We start from the raw sequence: 26,721 nt of genomic DNA, 5'->3' as shown, positions 1-26,721 counted from the left end.
AATACTAATATTTGTGATAATAATAAATTAAGTTTTAAAATATATAAAACGGATGATTTTGATTTTGAAGTGATTAGTTTCCTATTCCCTGAAAGTAATATACACTCAAATATCACATATTCAGCGTTTTTCTCACAGTTACTTCGTTATGCAAGGATTTGTAGTAATTATATTGATTTTAAAAATAGATGTAAAATCTTAAGCCAAAAATTGATATCAAGAGGTTTTTCTGCAAATAAATTAACTTGGCAATTTAAAAAATTTAGTTTTCATTATAACGAACTTTTAAATAAATATCAAAAGAATTATCTAGAAATACTTAAAAAAAATTTTTAACTAATTTCGGAGGTTCGAGAAATGTTGTCACAGCGCCATTTATTTTGAATTGTGTTTCTAATTGAGCGGATTTTCTAAAAAATTAGCCACATGGTAAAGATGAATTCTATAATAGTTTAGTTCATCCAGGTTTTTTGCAATGTGTTAATATTTGTGATTTAGTAAAATTTATAATATTTAGTCTACCTATTGTTGCTAAAGGGAGGGATATATTAACAGGATAAGCTTGTTTTGGTTTTACTTGGCTGTTTTACATTTGCTGTTTTTTGTTTTTTTTTCATAGACATGTATTTTGGGGGTGATACCTGACGTGGGGATGCCATGGATATTCTGTGGTAGCCACAACACTGTGCTGGGTAGAGAATTTAGAGTGGCGAAACCCTCTATAGGCCAGTGTATTCTCCTGATGAGCCCTTAGGTTGGGTGTTGCCTCTGAATTATTTGTCTATATTATTTTTTCTATTGTTTGGTAAATGACGACTTATACTTATTGACGACATGACTGCCTGTCCATGGATTATTCTTTATGGTTGATTGTGTGTGGCTATGCTGTTTGACCTGTGTGATTGTATGGATGAGTAGGGTTAAGGCCTCATTCAAGTGCTGGTCTATATTAATCACTAATTTAGGAAAACAGTCTCCTTTTCTCCTTCTGTCTCTCTCTCTTTTTTTTTTTTTTTTTTTTTTTGTGTTTGTGCTGTAGCATTGGTGATTTCTCTTTTCATGATAAATATATATATATATATATATATATATATATATATATATATATATATATATATATATATATATATATATATATATATATATATGTATATATATATATATATATATATATATATATATATATATTGTAAATATATATTACATATATTATAATATGCACAATCCCTTACTCTCTTCTTTCCCATTTTAAATAAAAAATATTGACTTATCGTTAAACAAACATCGTTTTAAGTTTTAATTAAATAAAAAAGCAAGTTTTTTAAATGAAAGTAAGGAGCGACATTAAAACTTAAAACGAACAGAAATTACTCCGTATATGAAAGGGGCTTTTCCTTCTCAGCGCCCCGCTCTTTGCGCTAAAGTTTGACTCTTTCTCTTAACTCTACATTTTAAAACAGTAAAAAACTTTAGCGTAAAGAGCGGGGCGTTGAGAAGGAAAAGCCCCTTTCATATACGGAGTAATTTCTGTTCGTTTTAAGTTTTAATGTCGCTCCTTACTTTCATTTAAAAAACTTGTTTTTTTTATTTAATTTCTGAACGTTTTTGAATCAATGCATGTTTTAATTTTGGCTCTCCGCAGAGGAATAATTAAAACGAAATTTGTATATTTTTTTTTTTGGCTAAATGGCTTTCTCATAATTTTGATCGATTGATTTTGAGAAAAAAAGAGCGGGGGAGGAAGCCTAGTTGCCCTCCGATTTTCGGTTAGAAAGGCAACTAGAACTTTTAATTTTTTACGAATCTTTTTATAAGTAAAAGATATACGTAACTTATAAATTAGCTTACGTAAAGAACTTTTATATTCTCATGTTTTTATTACATAATATATGAGGGGGTTCGCCCCCTCGTCAGTAAAGCTTACTGAACACTAAAGCTTAAATTCTGTCCCAATTCATTAAGAATGACCCCTGAATCACAAAAGCCGCAGAATAAATAGTTGAAATTACTAAAAATACTTTAGCGTAAAGAGCGAGGTATTAGGAGGAGGTGAGCCCCTCATATGGGTAATAATTTCTGTTCGTTTTAATTTTTAATGCTGCTGCTTACTTCCAGCTGAAAAAAACTTTTTCATATTTATTTTGTCATTGTTTTTTTTTAAGTAATGCTAGTAAATCCTGCGCTCCCTTCATGGAAATTTTCTTTCCCCATGACAAATTCCTCGATGGAAAGTTCCCCCAGCATATCCCCCTCTTCTCAACCCCTGCCTCCAACCAAAAAATCCTCCTGAAAACGCCTGTACACTTCCCAATAAACATTACTATATGTAAGCACTGGTCGAAGTTTTGAACTTGTAACCCCTCCCACGGGGACTGTGAGGGAGTAAGTCGTCCCCAAAGACATAATTATAAGGTATTCCGACTACGCTGAATAAAATGGCTATCTCAGAATTTTGATCCGTTGACTTTGGGAAAACAATTAGCGTAGGAGGGGGGGGGGGCCTAGGTGCCCTCCAATTTTTTTGGTCACTTAAAAAGGGCACTAGAACTTTTCATTTCCGTTAGAATGAGCCCTCTTGCAACATTCTAGGACAACTGGGTCGATACGATCACCCATGGAAAAAAAAAAAAAAAAAAAAACAAATAAACACGCATCTGTGATCTGCCTTCTGGCAAAAAATATACAATTCCACATTTTTGGAGATAGGAGCTTGAAACTTGCACAGGAGGGTTCTCTAATACGCTGAATCGGATGGTGTGATTTTCGTTAAGATTCTATGACTTTTAGGGGGTGTTTCCCCCTATTTTCTAAAATAACGCAAATTTTCTCAGGCTCGTAACTTTTGATGGGTAAGACTAAACTTGATGAAACTTATATGTTTAAAATCAACATTAAAATGCGATTCTTTTGTTGTAGCTATTGGTACCAAAATTCCATTTTTTAGAGTTTTGGTTACTATTGAGCCGGGTCGCTCCTTACTACAGTTCGTTACCACGAACTGTTTGATACCAGGGTACTGAACTTCAATCGGAGAAGCGAACTTGATTCATTAAAACGGTGTCTGGCGTGTTCCCTCTAGCGTTGGATATCCCTCCCACGGAAATGCAATTCACCCATACTTTGATTCACCTATAAAAAATGTTTTTTTCGTTTCTTTGATAAAAAATGTTTCTTCGTTTCTGAAAAAATGTTTCTTTATAGATTTAGTTGTATTGACATTCATTTTATTCTTTTGTTTATTCCCTTCGTGAATTGGCACCCCCGAACTGTGCAAAGGAAAACCAAACTTACTTTACTAAAAGTTCAGTCCGAAACAATTTGTGTTTTTAGCTGAATATCTTGCTAAGGTCACTTTTCCTCGCTAAGGCTTCAATTGACTATTAAGGCGGCTGTGCAAAATTAGCTCAGGTCGGAAGTATTATGAATAGTCATGAAGTGACTGATATTCGGTAACCCTTGTCCAGCTGTTGAACTTCATTTTCACGGTTTTTCGGTGTTTCGCCCTCTTAATTACCCCTCGTAAAGAATTTTCCCAAAGTCTTGACCTATCTAGATCATTTTTTATGCCAGACAATTTTAGTATACCAGTTTTTTTTTTAATATCGTGGTGATGTCAAAAAAAATATAAATATATCCAATTATTGCGCATTTAAAAATATGTCATCTTTTACAGTTCTTAGAGTTTATACCCCCCCCCCTCTTCCAAAATAGGTTATACGTACATTCATGTGACGATATGCCAAAATTTAAACCTACTAATCTGAAATCTTGTACTTTTTGTAAATAACTAAGTGGATGTACAGGAAATAACAAAGATATCATGCAAATCTCAGAGTGTAGGGTATACGAGTCTAATTTAAAATATACGTATCTAAAATATACGAATATACGAAATATAAATTAAATTAAAATATAAAATTAAAATATACGAGTCTAATTTAAAATATACGTATCTAAAACCCCTCCATGGCATACTGGCCTTGCCATGACTACTCCTTTGAAGGCTTCATAAATATTTTCATCTTTTGTTTTACTTTGCACAAAAATATTTAATTTAAGTATTAATGTAAAAAATTATTTTTAAAAAATATTTAAGTATATTGGAGAGTTTTATATTAAGCTAAAATTCTTCACGGTGTAGCAAGTTTGAAAACAAAAATCATTATTGTTCAATTGCTGACTTTAAGTCTAAGTAAGCACATTCAATTTTAGAAACTATTGTCACTTAAGCAATATGAATTGGCTTCACAGTGCCATGGAAAAGATTATCCCAGGAGAAATCAAATAGCAAGTGTCTAGCCCTATTTCACAGATTAGTTCCCTAAATTTAATTAAACGCACAAAGGGAAAAGACACATATTGCCAGCAATTTGTTATACATGGATTCACATTGTGTATTTCTGTAGGTTCAGAGATTTAATAAACTGAAGTGCGAGGCCAATTCATTTCGCTGAGACAGGGCTAGATGATTTGTATTTGCATTTTGAGTCAAAAATTATTTATGAAGCTTATTTTTTGCGTAGAGTCTAGCTGAGCTGATAGATCTTCCATTAGTGCAAAAAAAAATGTTTTGGCAGTGTTTACACTATAAATTTTCAAAAAATTGTCAAGAATTCTTTGAATCCTTCTTATTAAATATTTAACTCCCTAATAGTGGTGGCTCTAGGCCTGGGTAGGGGGCTGCTCCCCCTGGTTTTTCCGACTATGATACTATATGAAACTATATTCCTGGTTTTCCAGATTAAGAGTCCTAAAACCGCTTCGGCTCCCAAAGTTATCGAGAATCATCATTTAGTTTGTTTTCTGATTCTTTTTAGTTTTTCTTTTTCTTTTTTTTTTGTGAACATAGATAAAGTGATTTGCCTATTTCTGGCCGCTTTTTTTTCATTAGCATTATCTTGTCAGCGTTCCATCTACGACTAGAAACTTAAGTTGTTCTTAGTGTTTCTTCGTAAACACTAGGTTTTAGAAGTTTGTTGGAATGTATTCGGGGGAAGGGAGGAGATAAAAAGGGTATGGGGGAGGGCTGGTTGCCCCCGATGACTTTTGTGTCTTAAAAAAGGCACTAGAACTTTCAATTTTCTTTCGATGGAATACCCCATAAAGTTTGTTACGACCATCCGTTCCACATGAAGTGGCTCTGGAGAAAAAGAATAGACAATATAGTGAAGGTTTATGGCTCTTTACTACAGGCAATACTAAATTGTTGCCTCTGATATGTTCGCTATCTTCCAAAAAGTCAGTCTGGATAGTTTTATATTATCCCCAAATTACTTACTCCCAATTCAGATGGTGAACACGGACAAAAAAGAATGTGTTTTAGAATTTTGATGAACCAGAAAACTCAGATCAGTCGAGGTTTTTTGCAGAATGATTGTAGAAAAGCATGGAGACATAAAAAATGGCATTTATTAACTGAATCTACAGCAAGAGCGCCGGCAGAGAATTTACCAGGGGGGGGTATCAAACGCCAAAATATCGGTGGTGGTTGGGTGACAGGGAATATATTTCAGGAAATTTTTTCGTAAGAATAAGTTTATTTTTAAATACTTTTAGGAAATAACTCAAATAAAAAAAGAAATTAAATTGCATGCAAAATGAAACAAAATACAGTAAATTTTAAACGGCATGGATTCCTGGCAAATGGATCAATTTATTTCATCAATAATATATTCAATTATTATGCATTTAATCTTAAAAGAAAGTCAAATTCAAACCAATTTTATAGAAAGATTAATTGCTTCCGTAGATTATGACTGTGTAGACTTGTCTTTATGCAATTTTCTACGCCTTTGAATAGTTTATAGAAGGATTAGTGATACTCAAAAACCATCCTTCCTGCATAAGTACTACGTTTTGATTTTATAACGTCAAAGTAAAATGTACCTCTTTCAAAACAGGACAGTTCCCCTCCCCCCTTGGACTTAAATCCCTTATATATTCAGACATTGAAAAAACAGAATAGCGAAATAAAAACAAAATTTAAACTTACTACCCAGCTGTCAAATTAACCCTCTTTGTTTTGTTGTCCTATTCAACTAAATAAAATGAACAGGTTTAAAAAAATTTTGTCATAAGTACATTTTGTTTGTGATAAACATTTGTGAAAAATTTGCCTGATTTTTGAATATCCCTTTATTAGAATTGAGAATATCTCTTTATTAGATACATCACATCAGAGAACCCTACCATAGAGGTTTCAAGCTCCAATCTTCAAAATGTGGAATTTCGCTTTTTATGGCACTTGGTATTAACCAAGTGACATATAGCAATCGTCAATTCTGTCGGTCTGTCTGTCTGTCTGTCTGTCTGTCGGTCCCGGCTTTGCTACTTTAGGCACTTCCAGGTAAGCTAGGACGATGAAATTTGGCAGGCGTATCAGGGACGGGACCAGCTTAAATTAGATGTAGTCGTTTTTCCGATTTAACCATCTGGGGAGAGTGGGGGGCCGACTAATTCGGAAAAAATAGAAAAAATGAAGTATTTTTAACTTATGAATGGGTGACGGGATCTTAATGAAATTTGATGTTAGGAATGATATTGTGTCTCAGAGCTTTTATTTTCAATCCCGACCGGATCTGATGACATTGGGAGGAGTTTGAGGGGGGAAACCTAAAATATTGGAAAACACTTAGAGTGGAGGGATCAGACTGAAACTTGATGGGAAAAATAAGCACAAGTCCCAGATACATGATTGACATAATCGGAACGGATTCGCTCTCCTTAGGGTGGTTGGGGAGGGGTAATTCTGAAAAATTAGAAAAAATGAGGTATTTTTAACTTACGAACGGGTGATCGGATCTCAATGAACTTTGATGTTTAGAAGGATATCGTGTCTTAGAGCTCTTATTTTAAATCCCGACCGGATCTGGTGACATTGGGGGGGAGTTGGGAGGGGGAGACCTAAAGCTTGGAAAACACTTAGAGTGGAGTGATCGGGATGAAACTTGGTGGGAAAAATAAACACAAGTGCTAGATACATGATTAACATAAACGGAACGGATCCGCTCTCTTTGGGATAGTTGGGGGGAGGGGTTAATTCTGAAAAATTAGAAAAAATGAGGTATTTTTAACTTACGAACAGGAGATCGGATCTCAATGAAATTTGATATTTAGAAGGATATCGTGGCTCAGAGCTCTTATTTCAAATGCTGACTGGATCTGGTGACGTTGGGGGAAGTTTGGGGTGGGGGAACCTAAAATCATGGAAAACGCTTAGACTGGAGGGATCGGGATGAAACTTGATGGGAAAAATAAGCAGAATTCTTACATACGTGATTTACATAATTGGAACGGATCCGGTCTATTGGGGGGGGGGGGGGTTAATTCTGAAAAATAAGAAAAAATGACGTATTTTTAACTTACGAAGGAGTGATCGGATCTTCATGAAACTTCATATTTAGAAGGACCTCGTAACTCAGATCTCTTATTTTAAATCTCAACCGGATCAAGCATAATTGGGGGGCAGTTGGGGGGGGGGGGCGTAAATCTTAGAAAATACTTAAAGCGGTAAAATCAGGATGAAACTGGATGGGAAGAATAAAAACCTGTTTAAGATACGTGACTGACATAACCGGACCGGATCTGCCTTCTTTGGTGGAATTGGAGGGGGGTAATTCTGAAAATTGAGGTATTTGTAACTTACGAAAGGGTGACCAGATCTTAATTAAATTTGATATTTAGAAGGATCTTGAGCTTTAAAGTTCTTATTTTAAATTCTGACCAGATCCTGTGACGTTCGGGGGAGTTGGAGGATTAAACTTTTTCATGTTTATTTTTTCATTGTTTTTTTTAGAGTAATGCTAGAAAATCCCGCGCCCTTTTCATTGAATTTCTCTTCCCCCATGACATATTCCTCCAAGGAAAGATCCTCCAACACATATCCCCATTACTGTATAACCATTACTGTATGTAAACACTGGTCAAAGTTTGTAACTTGCAGCCCCTTCCCCAGGGCCTGTGGGGGAGTAATTCATCCCTAAAGACATAGTTATTAAGGTTTTCGACTATGTGGAATAAAATGGCTATCGCAAAATTTTGATCCGTTGACTTTGGGAAAAAAATGAGCGTGAGAGGGGGCCTAAGTGCCCTCCAATTTTTTGGTCACATAAAAAGGGCACTAGAACTTTTCATTTCCGTTAAACTGAGCCCTCTTGCGACATTCTAGGACCACTTGGTCGATACGATGACCCCTGGGGAAAAAAAATAAAATAAACACGCACCCGTGATCTGTCTTCTGGCAAAAAATACGGAATTCCGCATTTTTGTAGATAGGAGCTTGAAATTGTGGCTATAGGGTTCTTTGATTTAACTTATAAATTAGCTTACGTAACAAACTTTTGTATTCTCATGTTTTTAGTACATATATGAGGGGTTCACCCCCTCGTCAGTACCTTGCTCTTTACATTAAAGCTTAAATTTTGTCCCAATTCATAAAGAATGACCCCTGAATCACAAAAGCCGTAGAATAAATAGTTGAAATTGCTAAAAATACTTTAGCGTAAAGAGCGAGGTATAAGGAGGAGGTGAGCCCCTCATATAAGTAATAATTTCTGTTCGTTTTATGTTTTAATGCTGCTCCTTACTTCTAGTTGAAAAAACTTTTTCATAATTATTTTTTCGTTTTTTTTTAATAATGCTAGAAAATCGTGCGCTCCCTTCATGGAAATTTTCTTCCCCCTTGACAAATTCCTTGATGGAAAGTTCCCCCAACATATCTCCCTCTTCTCAACCCCTCCCCCCAACCAAAAAATCCTCCTGAAAACGCCTGTACACTTCCCAATAACCATTACTACATGTAAGCACTGGCCAACGTTTGTAACTTGTAGCCCCTCCCACGGGGATTCTGGGGGAGTAATTCGTCCCCAAAGACATAGTTATAAGGTTTTTCGACTGCGCTAAATAAAATGGCCATCTCAAAATTTTGATCCGTTGACTTTGGGAAAATAATTAGCGTTGGAGGGGGCCTAAGTGCCCTCCAATTTTTATGGTCACTTAAAAAGGACACTAGAACTTTTCATTTCTGTTAGAATGAGCCCTCTCGCAACATTCTAGGACCACTGGATACGATCACCCCTGGGGAAAAAAAAACAAAAAAAAAAAACAAACGAACAAATAAACACGCATCCATGATCTGCCTTCTGGCAGAAAATGCAAAATTTTACATTTTTGTAGATAGGAGCTTGAAAATTCTACAACAGGGTTCTCTGATACGCTGAATCTGATGGTGTAATTTTCGTTAAGATGCTATGTCTTTTAGGGGGTGTTTCCCCCTATTTTCTAAAATAAGGCAAAATTTCTCAGGCTCTTAACTTTTTATAGGTAAGACTAAACTTAATGAAACTTATATATTTAAAACCAGCATTAAAATGTGATTCTTTTGATGTAGCTATTGGTATCAAAATTCCATTTTTAGAGTTTTGGTTACCATTGAGCCGGGTCGCTCCTTACTACAGTTCGTTACCACGAAATGTTTGATAAGATTAAACTTAATGAAACTTATATATTTGGAATCAGCATATTAAGGCAATTCTTTTGATATATCTATTGGTATCAAAATTCTGTTTTTTAAAGTTTCAGTAACTATTGAGCCAGGTCGCTCCTTACAGTTTGTTACCACGAACTATTTGACTACCCATCAAAATCCAAACAGAGATCACTGAAATATTGATTTTTTTCCAGCGTTTCCTGCATCAAAATCCAAAATAGAACCGGTTTTTCAAATAAAGTAAGGAGCAAGTTTAGCACTAAAAACAAATATAAATTACACTGTGTATAAGGGGGACTGCCCTCTTCTCAGTACCTTGCTCATTAAATGCAAGTTTTTTAGTGCTTTGAAAGATCTTATCTTTCCAATTGCAAATTTTCCAAACTTCACAGTAAAAAGTTAGGAGCTAAGGAGGAGACATCCCCCTTAACATAAAGAATAAGCTGTTCCAATAGGTTTCAAATCTGTTCCTTGCTTTCATTTGTAAAGCTCTTTTTTATTTAATTTCTGATTGTTTCCAAATCATACCCAAACATAACCAAGATATAATTTGAGTTACTGGTTCCTTAAATCCCTGATCAATTACTTTTAAAATGTGTAAATCAGTAATTGTACGTTGAATAGAACAGTCCTACGTTTAAATATGCAATATCAATTTTGGATAAAATTTGAATATATTTAATAAATTGGCGAATAGTAATTTTGGCAAAAATTCCTTGTTAATATTCCTACTAAAGGATTTCGGTTGGATGAAAAGGAGTATTATTGTTAGTATGGATGGAAATTCTGTGAAGCTTCTGATCTTCTATATAAATGAAGCCATCACAACCTCTACAATAGGATTTTTTTTATCGATAATTACATTACATACATTTCTTTCAATACATTAAAGTACTTCATACAAATAGAAAAAGGAAATAACTCCTTTTAAAATCGCCGAAAACTAAGTTACCAGCAGTACTTGCCCTCCCAAAGAGCTGGCAGAGCTGATGATGACATGCCTTGCCTTTTCCGCCTGTGTGCTTTTAGATATGGGAATGTAACATTTTAGCTGTATAGAGAAACAATTTAATTCATTCCTACTCCCGCCTTACCTCTTTCAACATTCATCTGAGGCCTAATGAAGAGTAAGCAGTTTTTCCATTGAAATGTTCTTTTTAGGAATATATCCTGGCCCACCTCCCCTTATTATAGCTGATACGCAATTAAAGATCATCAAAAGTAGCTTTCTTTCATCAAACAGTTCGTGGTAACGAATTGTAGTAAGGAGCGACCCGGCTCAATAGTAAACCAAACTTTAAAAAACAGAATTTTGATACAAATAGATATGCTAAAAGATACATCAAAATAATCGAATTTTCATGCTGATTTTAAATATATAAGTTTCATCAAATTTAGTCTTTATCATCAAGAGTTACAAGCCTGAGAAAATTTGCCTTATTTTGGAAAATAGGGGGAAACGCCCCTAAAAGTCATAGAATCTTAACGAAAATTACACCATCAGATTCAGCGTATCAGAGAACACTATTGTAGAATTTTCAAGCTCCTATCTACAATAAATGTAGAATTTTGTGTTTTCTGCCAGAAGGCAGATTACGGATGCGTGTTTATTTGTTCGTTTGCTTTTTTTTTTTGTTTTTTTTTTCCAGGGGTGATCGTATCGATCCAGTGGTCCTAGAATGTTGCGAGAGGGCTCATTCTAACGGAAATGAAAAGTTCTAGTGCCCTTTTTAAGTGTTTTAAACCCATTGTTTTGTTTGTTATTGGAAAGTATGCAGTCATTTTTCGGGTGGGGAGGACAAATTTTTTGCTGGGAGGATTTTCCATGGAGAAGGAAGTTTCCAGGAGTGAACTTTTCAGGGAAAGTTTTACACTGGGTTAATTCGCCAGAACTCCTATCCGTAACTTCTTTATATGTCCTGCTTTACCGATCTCTTTACCTATTTAATTTTAGGCGTGGGGAAGTTAAGGGTAATTGTCCAGAATAAATTTTAACCAGGGTTGAATTGCATTGAGGATATTTCCTTGGGAAGGTGGGTTTTTTCCGTGGAAGTGGAGCCAGATATCCTGGCGTTATTTAAAAAACGATCAGAAATTAAATTTAAAAACAAGTTTCTTCAACTCAAAGTAAGGAGCAACATTAAAACTTAAAAATAACAGAAATTATTAAATATATGTGGGGGGTTGCCGCCTCCTCTACACCTCGCTCTTTATGCTAAAGTTTAAATTTTGTCCCAATTTTTTAAAACCAACTCTTGAAACACAGGGATCGTTTAATTAGAACAATAAGTAACTTTTTTTAAAGTGCCGAAAACTGTAGCATGAAGAACGAGGTGTTGAGGAGGGGAAGGGCAACCCCTTTCATATATGTAATAATTTCTGTTCGTTTTAAGTTTCAATCTTGCTTCTCGATTTCAGTTGAAAAAACTTAGAGACAAACATTTTTCTAAAGGCAATGGAAAAAGTATGTCAATTAAAGTAAAAGTATATAAAAATGAAAAAAGTAATTAATTACAAAAAATACACAAAACAATAGCCTACTTACAAAAACTAAGATATAAATTCCCAGTATTCAGTTCTATTGAGCAAACTTTGTAATCAAACACCAAAATATTTAGAGCCTTTAGAGTCAATTGTTTATAAAAAGTAAAGCATTTTCAAAGTAGCTAGTTAAAAATAAAACATTAAAACTAAAATTAAGAAAATCAAATAAAAATTTTTAATTAAATATTTTTAATCTAATTCTGAATAACGAAAACCGATATATTCGATGCCTTTATACTTCTTAACTGTAAAAAAAAATTAAATCAAACAGTTCGTGGTAACGAACTGCAGTAAGGAGCGACCCGGCTCAATAGTAAACGAAACTCTAAAAAACGGAATTTTGATACTAAAAGATATATCAAACGAATCGGATTTTTATGCTGATTTTATATATATAATCACGCCATCGCATTCAGCGTATCAGAGAACCCTATAGAAAAAATATCAAGGTCCAATCTACAAAAATGTGAGGTTTCGTATTTTTTGCCAGAAAAATTTTTTGCTAAAAGATACATCGAAAGAATCAGATTTTCCTGCTGATTTTAAATATATAGGTTTCATCAAATTTAGTCTTTGTCATCAAAAGTTACGAGCCTGAGAAAATTTGCCTTAGTTTGGAAAATAGGGGGAAACATCCCCTAAAGGGCATAGAATCTTAGACACACCGAAAATCACACCATCGCATTCAGCGTATTAGAGAACCCTATAGCAAAAATATCAAGCTCCTATCTACAAAAATGTGGAATTTCGTATTTTTTGCCAGAAGACAGATCAGTATTTTGTTTGTTCAGATCTTATTTGTTTGTTTTTTTTTCCCAGGGGTCATCGTATCGAACTAATGGTCCTGGAATGTCTCAAGAGGTCTCATTCTAACGGAAATGAAAAGTTCTAGTGCCCTTTTTAAGTGACCAAAAAAATCGGAGGGCACCTAGGCCCCCTCCAAAGCTCATTTTTTCCCAAAGTGAACGTATCAAAATTTTTAGATAGCCATTTTGTTCCGCAGAGTCGAAAACCATAATAACTATGTCTTTTGGGATGGCTTACTCCCCCACAGTCCCTGGGGGAGGGGCTGCAAGTTGCAAACTTTGACCAGTGTTTACATACAGTAATGGTTATTGGGAAGTATGCAGACGTTTTCAGGGGGATTTTTTGGTTTGGGGGATGTTGTTGAGGGGAGGGGGCTATTTGGAAGGATTGTTCCTTGGAGAAATATGTTATGGGGGAAGAAGAATTCAATGAAAAGGGCGCAGGATTTTCTGGCATTACTATAAAAAAAATGAAAAAATAAATATGAAAAAGTTTTTTCAGTTGAAAGTAAGGAGTAGTATTAAAACCTAAAACGAACAGAGATTGTTACGCATATGAGGGGTTCTCAAAATACTTTATCATAAAGAGCGATGTATTTAGGAGGAGATAAATACCTCGCTCTTTATGCTAAAGTATTTTTAGTGATTTCAAATATTTATTCTACGGCCTTTGTGATTCAGGGGTCAATTTAAAGAATTGGGACAAAACTTAAGATTTAGTGTAAAGAGCGAGGTATTAACGAGGGTACAAACCCCCTCATATACATGATAAAAATATAAGAATATAAAATTTTGTTACGTAAGTTAATTCTTAAGTTCCGTATATTTTTAACTAACAAAAACGCTCGTTAAAATTAAAAGTTCTAGTTGCCTTTTTAAGTAACAGAAAAATTGGAGGGCAACTAGGCCTCCTTCCCCACCCCTTATTTCTCAAAATCGTCTGATCAAAACTAAGAGAAAACCATTTGGCCAAAAAAAGAATTAATATGCAAATTTCATTTAATAATTTATGTGTGGAGAGCCAAAATCAAACATGCATTAATTCAAAAACGTTCAGAAATTAAATAAAAAAAGTTTTTTTTTAACTGAAAGTAAGGAGCGACATTAAAACTTAAAACGAACAGAAATTACTCCGTATATGAAATGGGTTTTCCCCTCCGCAATCCCTCGCTCTTTACGCTAAAGTTTGACTCTTTGCCACAATTCTACTTTTTAAAACAATTAAAAACTTTAGCGTAAAGAGCGAGGCGTTGAGGAGGGGACAACCCATTTCATATGGAGTAATTTCTGTTTGTTTTAATTTTCAATGTCGCTCCTTACTTTCAGCTGAAAAAACTAGTTTTTTTTATTTAATCTTTTTCAAAGTGACAACTAGAGAAATACAATCGCTCCTGAAAAAAATAAATGATTATAAGAACTAAAAATATATTTGTTTAGAGGGAAAATACAAAAATTCCCAGCAATCCGTAAAGGAGAAATATTTCTGATTATAGTGACTTCATAGATCAGCTCATGAGCACTCTTGCAATGCAAGCAAAATTTGACGGCATATTTTTACCGAAGTTACCCCTTATTAGGTTTTTTCCTTGTGTTTTCCATAATTATACTAACTTTCTTGTGTACTAATAACAACACTAATTACTAATAAACAAATATATATTTAAGATCACCAAAAAAAGTGGATTCTTTGATTGAATGTAATCACTAGTTAGGCTCTTATTCTTTCGTCATTGACATGGATCGTTATTTACTTGCCATTCATTACTATGCAAAGTTTGATCATGTTTTTTTTGTTGCTCCAACCAAATCATATAAAAAAGAAAATGTTCGTGGAAAACTGGAAAGGGGTCACTCAGTCACAAATTAGAACTTATATTTTCCTTATTAATGGTCAAAATCTATTGGCAGGCAGCAATAATGGGGCAATACAAATTTTTTCCATGATTTTTCCCTATTCTGCTCTTTTTCCTTTTGTTTCCTTATAATTACTTTATAGTCCAAAATTTCCAGGGGAGCCATGGCCCTCCTGCCGGTGCCCATGATCTATAGTTGCACCGACAATAATTAACCGATTTGAAAATTGCAAGGTTCAAAAGTATCTGCAGCAGCCTTTTTTGGTCATTTTTTTCGCAAAAAACAGACTTCGGTCACTTTTTTTTTCTTTGGTTACTTTTACATTATATTGTAACACGCAGTTGAGGAAGAAGCCTGTCAGAAATTGTTTTGGATCGAGTTAAGCTAAACTCAAATATTTTGTCTCGTTAATAACTAACTTTAATATTAGAAAAAAATAGCGGAGCTAGAACACTAACACTCAAGGCTCCTTCCAGGCAAGCTTTCAAGATACGCTCATATTCTCAGATAATTTTTAAAACTAGTTTCAGCCGGAAAAAGTTTTTTTTTATATTTGGAGCTAATGCTCACAGAGTATGTCTAACCGACAGAAGATTCTCCAAGCCTAGTTTAAACGTTTTTTAGGGTTCAGAAGCTCACAATCAATTTGAAAATTGCAAGGTTAAAAAGTATCTGCAACAGCATTTTTCATTGGCCATTTTTTTCCAAAAAAAAAGCTTTGGCCACTTTTTTATTTTCTTTGGTCACTCTTGACGTTATATTGTAACTTGCGGTTGAGGAAGGAGCCTGTTACAGAATTGTTCTGGATCGGGTTAAGCTAAACTCAAATATTTTGCCTCGTTAATAACTAACTTTAATATTAGAAAAAAATAGCGAAGCTAGAACATTAACACTCAAGGCTCTTTACAGGCAAGTTTCAAGATACGCTCATTTTCTAAGATAATTTTTAAAACTAGTTTCAGCTGGAAAATTTTTATTTGGAGCTAATGCTCACATAGTAACCGAAAGAAAATTCTCCAAGCCTAGTTTGAAACTTTTTATATAGCTAAGAAGCCACTTTTTGTGGGCTTCCTGGAATTCCGACTTGATGAATTTTCACTTACTTTTCTAGTTTCCAAATATTTCGATGCCTTTTTCGCCTGGATACGAAGAGACAGGTTTTCTTAGAGCCTTGAACATCACGAAGGATGATATTGAACCACTTGCCGAAAATTGTACAAAGGTAAGAGACCAGGTTAGGATTCCAGTGGTGGCAATTGGAAAGGAGGTGGGGATGAAGAAAAGGACATTTTTGTATTTTCATTCTTCTAGCGACTAAGGTTGAAGAACCTGTAGATGTCGCCAGTATTGGCCGAAGTTCTTGAGCTGTAGTTTTTCCAGTTATTTTGAAAATTATATTATTTTTTCTAAAAGCACTAATTACGAAATCCCACTATAATTAATAGGGTTGTAATTATTGAACGTAATTGGGACCTGTATGTTAAAAACAGTGTTCGCTCAATGTTTCCAGGATCGACATTGCAAAAATCCCTGATGCATATCTCGATGCCTCTCTCTATGTATAATTCTCGATTTTCGACATGCGAACTTCCATTCTCGTGTGAGAAGCCCATTCCTTTGAAGAAAAGAAGGTGGAGGGCATTATTTGCTAGAACTATGGACAGAAACAAGGAAAGAGGCCGGATTCTACTAACTTTTTATGGTCAGATTTTGCCGTTAACCTTTTTACGGTCAATCTTCAAAAAGATTTAGTTAAAAATAAAACCATGGACCCTTCTAGCCAATTATTCCCTAAGAAATATCCGAGCTTCTATAACTTGCATAACTTATTCATTTTAGGCATTTTATCTCCCCCTCCCCCCATCCGGAAGGGTATTTTGCGCCTTCCAAAATTAATTAACCGGACACGCGTGATACCCAAACCGTAGCTATACCAATTGGAATAATTTTCTTTTCTAGTTCCCATGGCCATATCCATGGGAGTAGGGGGTTTGGAGCAAACCGCCCCCTCGAAATTTTTGTTTGACTCAAACAAAAACGTAACAAAAATACATATAGACAAATTTTAATGCATTTTTAATGTTTTATTTGTAAACCCTCCCCCTATGAAAAGATTACCCCCTCCCCCGAACAAAAATTCTAAATAAGGCTTTGCTAATTGTACCTTGGCAAAATCCTTCCATCTTATGCTACCCACTACCTTGTCTACTCTTACTCCCTATGAGTTTCCTTTATCGGATCAGCAATAATTATTTTAAAGAATCGCTTAAACGTAGTTCTTACTGCTGCTTTCTTGTTTGTCTTGCAATTTCCTTACTTTTTAGTGTTTAGGATTCTCTGTGGAAGAATCGGGTAAAATATTAATGGACGAGACCTTGACAACGTCGATATTTTTAATTTCTATTGCATGTTCATCAACTAAGGCTTCTAAGGAAGTAATTCTCTCTGCCACTCGAGAATATTAAAGATTAAAGGTTTTAAAGAAAAATAATACAGTCACTCTATGGTTGGCCCACAACATAAATAAACAAGGGGAGTATTATTAACTCCTACACCACCTTCTTTAGAAAGAATGAGTGATAAGTAAAACGTTGAAATTTGAATGACCATTCTCGACAGTACTTCCACTATCCCCTGATCCTTTTTTAAGGTGTGGGGGGGGGGGTTTCGAAAGAAATGGGTTCTTCGGAGTCGGGAAGCCCAAAAAATTTATGTGGGAAAGGTTCAATTCAATTCGCATTTAATTCAATGCAGCAGCCTGGATAATTAATTTCAATAGATTGTCCAAGTAGAATTCACCTTCAGAATCAGTGCTTCTTCTGTCCCCCGACTTTTCTCAGAGTTTTCCCAAAATAAAATTAGGTTTCCGGAATCGGGAAACCACAAGAAAACTGGGAGCAGTAGAAGCATGGGTCCTGAAGGTGGTTTCCGGTCGGAAAACTTACACATATTTCTTTTCTACGATACTGTATTTACCTATATCTAAACTGAATTATGAGTTGTTTTTTTGTACTGTTATCTGCATATATAAGGGTGAAAAAAAACTCGCTAAAAATATCATTTTTTTGTATATGCATTTCCTACAAAGGCATTTCTGAGTAACGTGTCAGATTTTTTTTCTTTATGAAACTGTTCCAATTTATCACACACTCGCAAAGAGAAAAAATCACAAGGAACAGTGATAAATATGGCAACCCTGGATAGCAATCCTATGGATGGCAACCCTGCGTCCCCGCCCGAAATTTCGAACATGTTATGATTGTTTCCGTATTTTCTTATAGCCTATTCTTCCAATATTCATCAATTGTATGTGATTTTTTGTCTAGCCCCTTTTCAAGCGAAGATTCTGAGCCCCCCCTCAATATTTTCCTCTTCTCCTAAAACCAATATATAACTCAAATAATAAAAATTCTGTTTGAAGATTATTCCATGAAAGGATAGAATAGTGGGTAATATAACTATTTTGCTTTTATATAATACAATCTATTTTTTAATCTAACTTAGCACATTCTTAAATTTATGTTTTAGCTCGTTACCTTCTCTTTTAAATTGCTAAACCTGACGCATTATCCGTATTCTGCTACTGCGGGTATTCTAGGCCGTGGAAGTCTTGTAGGTTGTGGACAGTGCTTCAGTTTTGTTCTTCTTATTTTGACACTGAATAGCATAATAAATCGTAAGGGTTCAAAAGCATGTCAGTAAGTGTTATTTAAAACAAGAATTCACAGAGAGTGGGTCAATCATATCACAAATATATATTAGATCAAAGATTACAGATTGAAGAGAATAAGTGGTCTCTTAGAAATCAACATAATAATCCTTTGTGGAAATGAACTGAGTAGCAGAAACAAATCTGTCGTTGTTCTCATTTCAAATGAAAATATTTTCTAACAATTTTAGAAAAAGTCGGGACACAATTTCTTAAATTTTTATCACATTTTATACCAAGTTTGCTAGCTCATGTTAGGTTCTAGGCACGTAAGTAAAAAACAATAGTAGGGGCGGATTCATCTTTCGAAACAACAACTAAAAACAGATGATTTATGTGACAGGTGTAGGAAAATAAGGAAAAATAATGGGGTTTCGTGGGGACACGGACCCACTGTTCTACCCGGGCGTGATTTTCTATGGGGCAAGGGGAGAGCAGATGTACCCCCAGACCCCAATTTTCTCCCAGCTCGAACTTAGTGTCTTCAGAAATCTTGTAGGAACTGACATAAGCCTGCATGATTCAAGCATCCACAGAAACGAAATAAATTTTCTTTGTTATATATATTCATTTATGGTTCATTTTTTGCTGTCATTTTCACTCGGCTTGGGTAAATCCGTTCTAACTTTGCCCCTCCCCCCCCAGAATTTTGACGAAATTGCGCTACTGCTGTTCAACCATGTGTATGTGTCCCCAGTCACCCTAAGTTTTTAGTCCATAAAAAAAAATACTGCAAGCACGCTGCTGCTTCTCTTTTTCATCGGGTGAAAGAGTATATTTAATTCAAAAGCTTTGTTGGTGTCATTTTATCAATTTTAGTTTTCACTAACTAAAATTTGGCCGTCAAAAGTGTGCCTGAAATACCAATTAATATTACAGTATTTGGTCCTTAAAAAGAAAAACAATTTAATTTGTGCCAACTGCGGGATGTGATTTTCGGTAAATTAAGTCCATCTACTGATTTTGTTTATTTCTGCGTTTTTTTAATAAACTTAACAACCTCCACACTGGGCTACAGCAACGAGAACTGCCATCTTGCCCCTCCCCCCACCCCGATGTTTGATCCAACGGTCTTAAAGGAAAATTTGGACGTACTAATGTTAGGAAAACTTTCAAATAAAAGAATTTAATACCGTTGTTTAGTCAATACCCTGTCGTAGCACTTTGCTTGGTGAGGCCCAGGGATCGATCTATTTTGTGACAAGGCTGGGGGATGGGTTTTCCACTTGTCCCATGTAAAAGACCGAGAAATGAACCGTCAATTCGATGCCTGATGTGCTAGCAATAACTCTGCAGAATCTTTTTCCTTTTTTTATCTTTATTTATTCAGTACAGTTACTTCGTGATTTAAATTAAGATTAAGTTTATTTTTTTACAATTTTGTATTTTTTCGCTTCAAAAAAAATACACCTGTTTTCGGCTTGTCTACAGTCTAACTTTTTTCTTTCTATTAAATATCAATCCACAACAATTTAGGTGAGGGTAAAATATATTTTTCAGTAACTAGGGACAAATCTAAATATATGTGGCAGTTACCCGGTCCCACAGCCAATATATATTTTTTGAGCGATAAATAGAAAAATTTACAGAAACAAACTCCGAACTCCACAATGCCTGAAGCTCATCGGAGTTACCATGGGTTACTGAGATATAGTAGTGAGACTACTAAAGCAAGCTAGGCGTTTGTATGGACACCAAATATTCGCTAAGTCGTCAGCCAGTGATCCAAGGAAGTTCCACACAACTGTACGGAAGTTAATGGGACAGCAGAAGTCAAAATCCATTCTGAGGGACGAGCAAGGAAAAAATTTACCCGCAGAAATAATTAATGCCCACTTCTCAAATGTTTGCCGCCAACAGCCTCCCCTCAAGACTTTACCACAGAATGGTTCGATCGAAACCATCCCTGTCATCACAGTTTCCCAGGTCCAAGAAAAAATCGAACACTGAGATATTAGGAAAGCCCCTTACCCCGACGAAATTCCTATAAGGCTGATATACGCATGATCCTCCTTCCTGGCCACGCCATTGGCTATGATGTATAACCAGTGTCTACTGGAAGGCGTTTTTCCATATAAGTTTAAAAAGGCGTTTATCACACCTATTCCGAAGAAAACATCACCGACCTCACCGTCATACCTTAGGCCGACTTTATTCTACAGTGGCTACTAGCAGAAGTAGAACATAAAATCGAACCTATGTAGTTCAGTTTTCGTCGAGGGCACAGCACAACACATTATCTGGTCAGATTACTTCATGATCTACTAGAGCACCTAGAAACTTCGGAGGCCCTTGCTGATATAATAATTTATGATTTCGTGAAAGCTTTCGATCTCCTTGACCACGAGACTGTTATCAATGAAGCCCGTGCCCTGGAGGTCTCGCAGTTTTGCTGTGCATCATCGCAAGTTTCCTTTCTGGTCGTCAACAGTGCGTACACCTTGAAAACGGGGAAGCATCCAACTTCCAAGACATCACATGTGGAGCAGCCCAAGGAAGCAAGCTAGGTCCCATCTTATTTGTCATAGTAATCAACCAACTGATGAGACAACATAAACAAAGGTACAAGTTCGCAGATGATTGTTCAATAAGTCTACAGCGATTCCTGTCACAAACACACGGCCAACTCGAGCTCCTGGTTGCAGAGCTTCGGGATCAAGCTGATCAAGTGAAGCTCCAGCTAAGCCTCGAGAAAAGCTATGTGTTGCGTGTCAACTTCCTGAAGAAGAAGAGCATTGACGAATCTGCACCTCTCCAGACAAAGAAATCAGCCAAAATACTCGGCATCACACTAAGTGACGATCTTACGTTCGGATATCACATCAACCAGATCACAGCAAAAGCAGCTGGTCTTCTAAAATCCTACGCAAGTCTCAGAAGGTTTGGAATGACAGAACAACTCCTTCTTTCGTGCTACAAAACTTATGTAATGCCCGTAGTCATGTATGGCTGTTCTGTTTGGCACCCATCACTCACAGAGAAACACAGAAGTCAGCTTGAAACAATTCAGAAATGAGCCTGCAAAATAATTCTTGGATCAAATTAAAAAAAAACTACAATAAAAGCTTGAGCGAACTCAGGCTCCCAAGCCTGGATGAAAGGAGGCACGAAACGCTGATGAAGTTTGGAGCTGACATCCTGAAGTCCCCAACGCACCGAGGTATCCTGCCCCAGTTTGCTTCAGTGACCCACGCACACAAGACAAGGCTGGCAACTTTTAAAGAGGGAAAAGAACTGTTGGAATGCCCGCCTACACACCCAACGACAAGATTTTTAAACTCCTTCGTTCCATACTACGAGAAGCGCTACAACGACAATATCCTCAAATCGAAGTGATAGCTCATCATGTGTGTTCTTTATTTTGCGTCTTTTTGCGTTTTTCTCTTTTTTTGTTTGACGATACCCATGTTATTGCATTGTGATAAAGGAAAAGAATAAAGATTATTTATTTATTATTATAGAAGAATGGCCCACATTTTGACTTTAGATGCTTGTTTGCCTCTGATTCTAGGCAAAATTATTGGTCTCATTTTTCAATTCTAAATTCTTGGCTCAGCCTGCCTAAGACCATAGGTAAGCGTCCCTTGTTTACCTCTCATTCCATGCAGTCAATTTGAAATTCTTGGGTCAACCTGCCTAAGAATCTTGGCAGGCATTCAAATCGATTTTTCAGCATAAGTCCAACTTTCCAATATATTTTCCACTCTCCTGACGTACTATCCATTATACTATACTTTATCCATTATATTTCCAACTATCCATTATACTGGACAACTTCCCATTATAATTACCACTAGCAATTATAATGCATGATTTTCCATTATAACTGCAAATCCGAGCGTGATTAACAGTGAAGCCACTGAAAGAACCGAATATGTTTGACTCTAGTTCGGCATTGTGGAGTGGCATGAGAGGCATAGCATAAGTAGGAAATGGTAACGTCGGCAATGAGGGGGGTGGGAATCAATGCCAGGTTTTTCTTCTCACTCAGTTGGACTATCTGTCTTGGCTTTTTCTACAATTAGCCGTGACTTGATGCACACAACTATTCCATTGTAATTCAAAAGTCATTTTGAATTAAAATGAAATAGTCGTGGTCATCAAGTCATCGCTAATTGTAGAAAAAGCCAAGACAGATAGTCCAATTGAGTGAGAAGAAAAACATGGCGTTAATTCCCCTCCCCCTCATTCCCGACGTTACCACTTCCCATTATGCTACACCTCTCATGTCACTCCACAATGCCGAACTAGAGTCAACACATAGATTTGTCGTTTTTTTCAACTCAGATAACAAAAGAAGGTATTTTCAATGAAAATACCCCCCCCCCCCTCTCCAAAAAAACTTTATTTTTCAAAATCAAGAGAGAGGAAATCTAGGAGGACATGGGACCCCATCAACCCCCCAGCCGAACTGAATTGACTGGTACCTAAAACGAACGTAAGAAAGGTGGCTCTAAAATAAGACCTGAACAACAATTTAGCTGAAAAGTTGTCTTCCAACAAGATATATGTCAGAATTTTCAGTTCATTTTGCTTATCTATTCATATCTTTTGGGCTATGAAACAACATGTCCTTGTAAAAACTTCGTCTATCGTACATACAACCATATTCCTTGCATGTCAACATTATAATTCTTATCTTTGGTATTTATTTGTGGATAATATGATCCTTATCTGAGGCCGACGTGCCAACAAGTGAATTTTTTGTTTACGGCTAATTTATTGTTATGCCATGGCGATTATTAATTTCCTCTTTTAATCCGTCTTAATTGGTACAGTGGCTTGTTTTAATTGCCGAACAACGGTAACAAGAGTCCTTCATTTTTTGGCAACAACGTGAATAGTGCTAAAATAAAAACCGTTCTGTTTTTATTATTGAAGTCAGCAGTGCCAATTGGGAGTTGGGCAGTCCCCCCACGTAGGAAAATACTTCTCTGGGTATTTTCATTGAAAAATTATTTTTGTTATTTTTATTGGAAAAATCAAAGAAAAAACTGCCGTCCCTGGATTTTGACAAATAAATTTTGCCCCTACCCCCCTTTTCCCTTCATTTTTGGGCATTGGCATCACTAACTCAAACAATACCCCGTGACAGTTTCGGCCCATTATCGGCTATAAACGAGAGTGGGGCTCGTTTATATATTATTTACTAACGAGTGGGGCTCGTTTACTGTTATTTACTAACAGTAATAAGTACAAACCTATTTCTAAAAAAAATCGTTAAAATTTTTGGAACATCAGACAAATTTTGCACTCTATGAAGATTGTTTTTTACCTATGGAGGAATTCCCCATTCCCCTCACCATTCAGATACTCATGATGTTCCCAATTATTTGTTTATTTAATTTTGCCAGTAACAATCAAACAGGGATTACCGAAACACTGAGAAATTTATTTTTAATTGCTTAAAAATTAGCTTTGACATTTGAATGAGTGGACATAAGCGAGGAAAAAGTTAATATGAAGTAACTAAAGTAACTTGAAACACAAACTTAAGTTTGACCACTGCCCCCCCTCCCATAGCCATATGACTTCTACAACCTCTTGCTATGAAAACTAGATTTAATTTGCCAATTATCTACTGCCCTTCCTCATTTCAGGGAGGGGCATTAGTACTAAGAGTCTCATTCAGCACCTTGAAAATGTATTGCGAAAAGACTGCGTATTTTGAAATTTTCAAACATTACATGTAACAATGAATTATCATTTTTATGTCAATATCTACCTTAATACTTAATCGAGAATTCCTAGATTCTTTTGTGGACATGCACAAATTTGTGATCAACAGAAGAAGTGGCAAAATGTGTTCTTATGAACAAAATGTGCCAGTTCTACGTATATTACTACTTTTGCTATATTATCAGAAAAATATCGCTTTCGGCTCATATTAAGGGACACCATTTGAAGGAGAACATGGGATTGGCAGAACCTGCCTAGGGCCATGCGTGCAGATATATCATTCAGGTTTCCTTAGAGGTTGAGACAAGAATTAAATAATTTCCAATGCGAATGATACTGCAGAAACACACATTTTTTCTCAGTTTTCGGGAATGTTCCTTCTTGGTGTGTTTCTTATGGGTTTTCTAAAACATGGCTGTATTAGGTGTTTTTTCCCTTCCTCAGTTCATCTCTTCAAAATGTGTCCAGATCTGACGAAATTTGAGCAAAATTGGGCCATATTATAAAATAATTGGATTTTAAATAACCAAAAAAATTGAAATTGTTTCTAGGAAGAAATTTATTCCTTCCTAGAAACATGAACTGGGATTCATGTTTTCACTCCCGAATTTCCTATACCTTGCAATTTTGGCGTACATTTACGATAATTGAGACGAAGGAGCTTCGGCGAATCTATTTCCGGTATGCCAAATACCTGCTTACCCTTTTACCATGGTCAAGCAACTGGGTCACTAAAAGATAAGGCATCATACACCTCAATGCTTCTATCAGAAAAAGCATAGAAAATTATAATAGTAGAATTGGTCGGCACCCATGGAGCGCTATTTTGATACAAGGAATGTTTTGCTTTTGCTTTTGTATGTTTTATTTGTTTTTAAGTAAGAGGAAGTGTCGTTTAGTTTTTTAGGTCATTTTCTTTTTCCTCTTTTCTTTTATTCACATTATACTCCGTTTTTCATGTGCATTATAAAAGGGTTATAAATAAATTCAATTCAATTATTTAAATGATTCGATGTCACCTTTTTTACTTTTAAATGTATTAATTCTTCAAAAGTTCCAAATAACAAATAGGATTATTTCCCTCGGAATTTCCTTCTGAAAATGCAGGTAAGCATAGGGATAGTGATGTTGTCAGAACCTGGTGAATTAATGTTTTAATCTGAAACCTGAACAAAGGATTTAGTAAGTAAAATGTAAGAAAATCAGAAAGCAGTGACTGAAATTGTGTAAGGACTATAATCTCATTCCAAAATGACACAGAAAGTCACGAGAATTTAAATTTCATTCCAGAGAAACCGTTTTTTCAAGTAACATTTTTCTTCTGGGAAACAAAATTAAAACTTAAAGTTGCAACAAATCCGGTGATGACAAAATGGTTGATGTAGATAAACTTACCTGGAGATACTCAACTACAAATGGTCAGCCAAAAGATCTAGCATAATCCTACCATAGGGATTCCTGGGATGACGTTCCTGATTCGCAAGACCCTGCGTTAGTGATAGACTGAGCTGATCCCCTCCAATTGAGGTAGTTAAATTATATTACAATAAACTAAATTTATAGAAGTTTCAACAGTTAAAAATTATAATAAGGAATACACAATGCTCTAGCAAGCTATATCTTAGGAAAACTAATTATTCCTCTTAAGATCTTAATAAATTCTTATTTTCAAAAATTAGTCCAGTCCAGGGGCGTCAATTCGCGAAGATCGTGGGGAAGGGGCTAAAATTTGTTTTTCAAAACCTAGGGGGAGCGACAATTTTTTGTTTTTTCAGTGAAAATACCAAGAAAGTATTTCTTAATAAAAATACCGGAATAAAAAATGCGCTTTTTAAAATCTAGTCTAGTGCTGTCCCCCCTCCCTAATTGACTCCCCTGGTCCAGTCTGGTATCAATGTTGCCAGACATCATCGTTCAATGCTTGAACTTTTCGTTTTGTTTATTTACCTCTCCTTTCTTTTATTTTTAGATTTTGGTTTGGCATACACAAACAAAGAAGAGCAAACCAGCTGAGAAGGCAGCAGGGGCAAAGCACAACAACACAAACATTCCATTTCTGCTGGATCAAATACTGTGATAATTTTGTATTCAAACAAGGGATAGAATTCCTTCAGACTTGCGCCAAACCGACCCTTCCGTTCAGTGGGCTGTGAGATTGTAAATTGATATATCACGCCATTATGTAGCTCAGATGATGCTTATTCTGACTTTGACCTATGTAATTATTTGAATTCCAAGTGATTTCAAAGTTTATATATTTAACGAACTTATTTCTAGTACAATTTCCAATATTAAAGTTCGAGTCAGTGCAAAACATTTTCAATAATTCTTTCTTAGAAGCATGGCTAGCAGGCATACCCTTCAACTAAGAAAGAAGCAGCATTAACGAAAACACACTCTTCCACTTCCTTCTAAATCCCGGCTTAAGGAAGATGTCAGGTAGCCACTTGAGCTGTGGGATCAATGCTCTCGCGTTAAGATCAAAAGATGCATCTATTTGATCTTTTTTCAACACTTGAGTCAGTCAATCTTACTGCTTGGTCGAAAACTGATTTCTATCAATGCAGATTCTGAGTTTAACAGGGCCAGTAGTGACAGAACAATGATTTAAAAGGGACACATAGGGGGTAAACATAGAACTA

At 35.7% G+C, this 26,721-nt stretch overlaps 1 protein-coding gene across 2 annotated transcripts in view; it reads left to right on the top strand.

Moving 5' to 3' along the window:
- The window catches only part of LOC136027018 (galactosylgalactosylxylosylprotein 3-beta-glucuronosyltransferase P-like), a 99,718-nt gene extending 73,325 nt beyond the window's left edge, over positions 1-26,393 (top strand). For both annotated transcript variants that reach the window (XM_065703925.1, XM_065703935.1), the window contains 2 exons: positions 15,803-15,913; positions 26,049-26,393. In XM_065703925.1, the coding sequence (XP_065559997.1) occupies positions 15,803-15,913; positions 26,049-26,156 (219 nt within the window). In that variant the 3' untranslated portion in view covers positions 26,157-26,393. The remainder of the gene's footprint in view (positions 1-15,802; positions 15,914-26,048) is intronic.
- The last annotated feature ends 328 nt before the right edge of the window (positions 26,394-26,721 follow it).

This window comes from Artemia franciscana, chromosome 1 (assembly GCF_032884065.1).
Source record: "Artemia franciscana chromosome 1, ASM3288406v1, whole genome shotgun sequence".
Classification (NCBI taxonomy): Eukaryota; Metazoa; Arthropoda; class Branchiopoda; order Anostraca; family Artemiidae; genus Artemia; species Artemia franciscana.
This window is presented reverse-complemented; position numbering and strand designations above follow the sequence as displayed.